At 50.9% G+C, this 6925-nt stretch overlaps 1 protein-coding gene across 1 annotated transcript; it reads right to left on the bottom strand.

The window, feature by feature from the left end:
• Window positions 1-841: 841 nt before the first annotated feature.
• Window positions 842-5380, bottom strand: Gpr50 (G protein-coupled receptor 50). The gene is made up of 3 exons (XM_051142561.1): window positions 5170-5380; window positions 1726-2555; window positions 842-1629 (listed from the first exon to the last, which is right to left on the bottom strand). The coding sequence occupies exons 1-3, from the start codon at window positions 5378-5380 to the stop codon at window positions 877-879; spliced, it is 1794 nt and encodes a 597-aa protein (XP_050998518.1). The 3' UTR covers window positions 842-876.
• Between the last annotated feature and the right edge of the window lie 1545 nt (window positions 5381-6925).

Genomic DNA, 6925 nt, shown 5'->3' with positions numbered 1-6925 from the left:
ATTACAAACATAACTGGAATTGACCCTCAGGGTTACCAACCATAAGAAATTACTTGCACATGGATCTATTTCTGTGGAAATAAAAGAATGTTTTGGCCAATGCTTGAAAAACTCAAATGACCAAAAATAAGGTAAAAATATCTCATCATTTGCAACTAAATATATAAAAAACAGCACCAATGTTTGAATTTACACAAAATAGAATCAATTTAGTATGACATATCATTCCTTTTGCCACTTGATCTGACAGGCATTAAAGTATACTTTAATAAGAATTTATCTAATCCTGTTCTTCAGATAGCGGGTCATATTTTGTCCTGAAAATTTTGAAAAGCAATTTTCAAGTGTTGGCACTTCATCATAAGTCCTTTTCTAACTGCCGTAAAAGATACAACACAGATTGCACACTTACAAATAAAGCTGTGCCAGTGTCACAGTCACGTTACAGAGCTGACCACCAAGACAGCCTTGACCAGTGCGCATGCACTCCTCCCCCACCCCTGGGAATGGGAGAAGAAAGCAGGAGGCAGAGGAAATCGGGAATGGGGGAGGGGAGCTGAAAGAGTTAGTGGGAAGGGGGAGGGTCAAAGCAACGGACAGTTCCGAGATCACTGAGGGCTGAAAGACAACCTTACAAGAACATGGAGGCTTACAACCTCAGAACCATAGACAGCACACTTGGAAATTTGATCTCTAAGAAAGCACGAATATACACATAGTTTCAAGAGTACAGGGTGCCAAAGAGGAGTATGCCTGAAAGGTAGATGGAACTTTCACTATGTCTGTGGGTCCGTGTCTGTGTGTGTCAGTGTGTACATACGATGGAGGTATCTCCCTCGGAACTGCATAAGCTGGAAAGACTGAAAAGAACACTTTTCACACAGCCATCTCATCAGAACAATCAGAATCATCAGAATCGTCATCAATAAGCACAACCTTGCGGTAATCATCAGTGGCTATGGGGATTACAGTGGAGTCAGGAGGGGTGGCAGAGGTGGCAGCAGGCTCAAGGGATACGGTGGGAAAGTTGGGGGCAGTAATGTCAGGTTTGAGGTGGCCAGTGGTGGTCATCTCAAGGCAATGGGAGGCTGAAATCTCAGGGAGGTCAACAGCAGTGAGCACAGAATGGCTGGTGGTGGCAGGCTCAAGATAGTCAACAGTGGTAGTTGCAGAGTGGCTGGTAGCAGGTTTAATGTAGGCAACCGTGGATGTACGTTGGCCAGTGGAAGAACCAGCAGAGATACGGTGACGGTGACTGGTGACAAGTTTAGAGGCAGCCCTGAAATGGACAGAGTCTCCCTTGAAATAGACAGAGTCTCCCTTGAAATGGACAGAGGTGGGTTTGAAATGAACAGATGCAGGCTTGAAATGGGCAGAGGACCCTGGCTTAGGGTAAACAGAGGCAGACTTGGGGTGACCAGAAATAGACTTGTGATGAATAGAGGCAGGTTTGCGGTAGGCAGAAGTAGACCTGGTTTGGACCTTGGGATGGACAGAGGAGGCGCGATCAGAGCGGGATGCTGCTGCGTCACCAGGCAATAAAACATTCCGGACGTTCCGCGGGGTTCCCTCCACAGCAAGCCGGGCGCGTGCACGCTCTTGCTCCCGGGCTTGATCGCGGGCTTGCTCCTGGGCTTGCTCCCGGGCTTGATCGCGGGCGTGATCGTGGGTTCGGTCGCGGGCTTGATTACGGGCTTGATCGCGGGCACGATCACGGGCACGGACACGGGCACGAGTGAGAGCTCGGGTCTCTCGAGCCTCCCGAATATCAGCGATGAGTTGAGAGATGAACAGGATAGGGTGCCTCATAGCATGGAAGATGGCCCAGTATTCTCGCCGGAAACTCTCATTGAGGATACCATAGATGACAGCATTGAGGCAGCTGTTGAAGTAAGCTATGCAATAGGCTGCAAGATAAAGCCAGTTAGGGATCTTGTCTGCCATCCCCTTTGGACTGACAGCCACCAACACAGTGAGCACATTGATAGGGCACCAGCACACTGCAAAAAGGAGGAAGATCACAAACATGGTTAGAAAATTTCGAACATCAGCAAACTGGTTGTCAGGATTCTGTCCAGCTGGGTCACGGGCTGCCAGTACTTTGATCCAGATTTTGACGTAGCAATAACCCACTATGATGAGAGGGAGGACGAAGTGGATGCTGACAATGGTCACAGTGAAAGCAGGGTTGTTCACATAGTTGAAGATACAGGTGTAAGTGCGAGGATCATACTCAATGTTGCCAATGTACACGTTAGGCAGGACAGCCAGGACAGTCATGATCCAGGTGATGACTAGGTAGATCCAAGTATTGCGCAGACTGAAGATTCGTTTGTATTGGAGGCTGTGGCAGATGTAGCAGAAACGGTTGATGGCAATGGCCGTGATGTTGAAGATAGAACCAACTACACTCAGTCCTGTGATCAACCCGACCATCTGGCACTGGAGTGGACTCAGATCCCAGCCCCCAACTGACATGGAATACAGCATCAGAGGGTAGGGGTAGATGGCCACCAGCATGTCTGCCACAGAGAGGCTGGCCACAAAGATGTTGCCTGGAAAACATCAGGGGAAGGAAAAGAGGGAGAGAGATAGAAATCGATGGTTAATGTTTGGAAAGCTGCCTCCAAAAGAATAGAGGAAAAGGCCAACTGGATGGGTGATAATTTAGAATCCTAGAATTCTTTTTGAAGAACTACAGTTTTCTTTCTTTCCTATTTACAAGCAAGTCCTAAGTAGCTCTGATGCACAGCAAGTTTAGGACACCTGTGATTTGTTTGTTTGTTTGTTTGTTCTCAGTGTCACTCTTGCAACGAGAAAGAAGTGAATATAAGACAGAGTGTGCAAGGCAGAGCACATAAATGCTGGGGGGGGGGCAGATTCCTGCTGACGCCATTTTAGAGAAATAAAACTACGCCACATTTTCCACACTGGAGGAAATGGGGAGGGAAGAGTAGGAGAAAGGAGAGCTAGATGGAGCTGTCCAGAAGCAAGATCAACCTAAAATTAACAATGATAATAATAACATATTAATCCTCCTTATAAAAGAGAACAGCCAGAGAAGGCCCTAGGGGCTTGTTCAAAGAGCTCAAACAATAATATCTGATCTGACAAGCCAGAGAAATACCACTCCCCAGCTACCTTCACAGTAAAAGCTAAGAAGACGGGGAAACGCTGTAATATCAAGTCTGAGGTCAAAGAAAATGACCAGGAGAAACGAGAAATCTCTTCAAGTGAGGATTTCACCTTTGGCCACACACAAAGCCTGCACAGACTCCTGTCTTGAGCACAAGAGCCTGCCAGACTAAAAAGAAAAACAGCTGTGGGTAAACCCTGCCTCCTGCCCTGCGCCATTCAAAGGACAGTAGCAACTTTTTCTTTTTCTTCTTTCTTTCTTTTTTTAAAAAATCCTTTACAAAAAGTAGATGAAAGAGGCCAAGTTCAGGCACAGGCCCACTTTCTTTGGAAACACCTCGTTCCTAATTGGCTTTGGTTTGGCAAAATACTGCACTTTGTCCTGGACTGGAGGAAAATTAGGGCTATTTAAAAGGGCACCAGGACTTGCCCTCCGTGCTTTTTGCCAAAAGCGATTCTTTCTCGGGTTTTCCCTGAAAGTAATGAACTTCCTAAAGAAAAATAGGAAAGAAAGGTCAAAAGCCTTAAAAATAAATCCACAACAACCACCGCAAGCCTTTTATTTGCGATTCAGGAAAAAAAAAAAAAAAAGAGGAAAGGGGAGAGAAAAAGAGTGAACCTCCCAGGCAACCTCGCATGCCCTGTGGGTCTGCCCTTAGTACCTCGTCAAGAGTGCAAGAGGCTAGGCCTCAAGGTCTCTGGGTTACAAAGGAGAAATCAGAAGCACTCATTGGAGTTTGAAAGAAAAATTTTAATGAGTCTGAGTCTGTCGCTGAATTTTGAAACTTGTCCCCACCAAGCAATTCAGTAGGAAGCTGCCAGGCTCTTTCCCCAGCTCGGGGGCAGAGAGGGTCTAAGTGGTTTTTCAACCCTCTCGAATCTGTACACTCTCCCAAGCCACTGAGATCTTGGAAAAGAAGCCCTAGGGCGCCACCATGACCCTTCCCTCTCGCAGGCAGAGAGCGCAGTTGGGGGCTATTTCACCCTTCCTCCCCTCATCCACAACCTCTTCCAGTCCATCCCGAAAACCAGACTCCCAGCTTTCCAATCTTCTATACACACTCCCCTCCTCCTGCCCCCTTCCCCTACACACACACACACACACACACACACACACACACACACACACACACACACACACACACAGAGGTCTCAGTGTCTAGCACCTTCCCGCGCGTTCCCTGTTTGTTTCGGACAGGCTAGCTACAGGCGGCTAGGGGAATCAGGCTCGCGGTTTCCGCGTCTGAGCGCTTTACATTCAGATCCTCTTGCCTCCCCAGGAGCTCTCCCGCCCTTCTCCCGCCTTCCTTACCCGATTCTGCCGGGGTCTTCCACCCGCCGGCCTCTATGCCCAGCTCCCGCACTCCTCCGCAGCCCCTCCACATAACTCCTCGGTACAGACTTCCGGATGTCTGCTGCCACCGCCCGCTGCTCGCCAGTCCCAGCCTCTCGCCCTGGGACCGGCAGACGGAGCTAGACTCTAGCAGGCTCAGACCACCCTGATAGAAACCCCGGCGTGGGGTCTGCACTCCACGGAGCTATCCTGGAGCCCTGGGGCGGTGGCGAGTGGGGTCCCAGCCTTTGGGGACTGCTGCAGCTTTGCGCTCCCTGGAGCGGAGCGCCGCTGCAGCCGCCGCGAACTTAACTTCCCAAAGCGGGTCTGAACCGCGCCGCTCTCTCTGAGACAGTTCGCCTGCAGCGCCTCTGTGGCGGAGCCGCCCTCAGGTATCCAGGTGTCCAGTTTGGCCGACTGCCCCAGGGCTGCAGGCAAACTCTCTGCTCCTGTGCGGACTCCCTCCGCGTCTGCTCTCCAACCGGACAGGAATCGACAGGCTGCCGCGCACCCTACGAACCTGGGCTTTGCGTTAGGCTGGCCCACGCTTATTTCCTGAGCTTTCCCCAGCACTGTAAAGCTCGAAGTTTAGGGGAACCCGGCAAAACGTCACCACGGCCGACCCCAGGGCTCGGGAGGAATTTGGGAGAGGGGATTGCAAACTTGCTGCTCACTGGATAGGGCAAAGAAAGGTAGCTTACCAGAATTTCGGAGCTTCTTGTTCTTGAACACAGCAAAAATGACCATGGAGTTGCCAATCAGGTCTACAGCAACGGTGATGACCATTGTGCAGAACATGAAGGTGATTAGCGCTGGTGGGTAGTCAGGCTTTGGCAGCTTACAGCCAATGCAGCCAAATGGGGTGGGAATCGCCTTGGTAGGCCCCATGTTGCTCTTGGGGACCGTGGCCATCCCTCCCAGGCAAGCTCAGGATCCTGGGTGAGTCCGTAGAGCAAATACCTGCTCAGTAACCAGTTGCTCCCGGAGCTCCAGGAAAGCGTGGCGCACTCCCTGAGGCTCAGAGAGCAAATGACAGCTCCCCGCCCCTCTTTGGTGAGCTTTTAAAGCCTCGAGGGGTGGCTAGCCACACCCCTAGCCCCTCCCCCTGACCAATCAGAGTCCTTTGACCACCCCCAGCCCCCACCCCCGCCTTAGTCACCACCTTGCTTTGGACGAATCCAAAGCGCATTGACGTCTTGCTTCCGACTACCTTGTTTGTGCATCCCCTGCTCTCCAGCCAGCCCCGCCCTGAGTCCCCTGGTACCTTGCTTCGTGACTAGCTCAGAATCACTAAGCATCAATTTCTAGCAAGCTCTCATTCTTCCTCCAACACAAATACCTGTAAGAGATGTAGCTCGCTGAGTGGGCTCATAAAATGCTTCTTGGGTGTCTAGTGGCCAGCTGGATCAAGTCTGCATCCCCCAGAAGGTGTAGGGGACAACCAGCAACACATTAACCCTCTCCCCACATCCTTGTCCCTACAGACTCCTTTATAGGTTTCCCACTTCCTGCGCTCTCTAGCCTGTCCTTACTTGGTAAGGAAATCAAGACAAGTGCTTGTACAGCAAATTGGGGTCCCTAAACTCTAGGGAATTTATCCCACTGTAGGTTGGGTCCGCTCCCTTACTGCTGCAGCATGTAAGCTACCAGACCTCATAGGATTTGCACTTTCCATGGGGGAAATATCTACTGTGCTTTACTCTAGAAGCTGAGACTATGTCTGCACCCCAGGAACAGGGGAGAGCTGCAGTGGCCATTGGAACCCCCTGGCGTTAGGACAGTCAGGGGCGGGACCTCTTCTCCTTCCAGTTAGGAGATAGGAGTTTAGCAGCGGCTTTGGGTAAATGTAAAAAGGACAAGTAAGCCTATCTCTTAGGCTTCTGCTCTTTGAAGCAAGCCCCAGGGCGAACTGGTCAGGCTTCTCTTCCCTTCCCGGTGCTCTGCACTTCAATCTGGTAGTATCTGGCAGTCCGACAGGCTATGGACCTGCGGCACTGTTAGCTGCAAACCTGTTGCAGGGGAATTCAGCCCAAGGCAAAGAAGCCTCAGCCCCCCCCCCCCCGCAGCCCCTAGCCCAAGGCACAGCGTTTGCTGAACCCAAGCCCCGGCATCTCATTTCAACCCCTCCCTTTTCCGGCTGCACTTTCACACCGCTGGTCTCCCTCCCGGTAGGTTCAGGCACCCACCACGCCTAGAGAGTTCGCTAAGTGCAACCTAAGAGGGCCTGGACGTGGAGACTCAGACACAGGCGCGCATATCGGACACAGGATGGCTTCAAAAACCTAGTCCAGGAAACGGATTTCAGCTGACTACTAAAAGTTGTTGATCTTGTAAGAGAGCCCTGGGGGAGGAAAAAAAAAACACGAAGCAACACCTGGAACTCGGTGTGCAGACCAGCATTCTGACCTCCAGGGAGCTGATGGATGGCACTGGCCAGGAGTGCAGTCATCTGGACTG

This window comes from Acomys russatus, chromosome X (genome assembly GCF_903995435.1).
Source record: "Acomys russatus chromosome X, mAcoRus1.1, whole genome shotgun sequence".
Classification (NCBI taxonomy): Eukaryota; Metazoa; Chordata; class Mammalia; order Rodentia; family Muridae; genus Acomys; species Acomys russatus.
The sequence above is the reverse complement of the archived record's forward strand: the minus strand, read 5'-3'. Positions and strand labels throughout refer to the sequence as shown.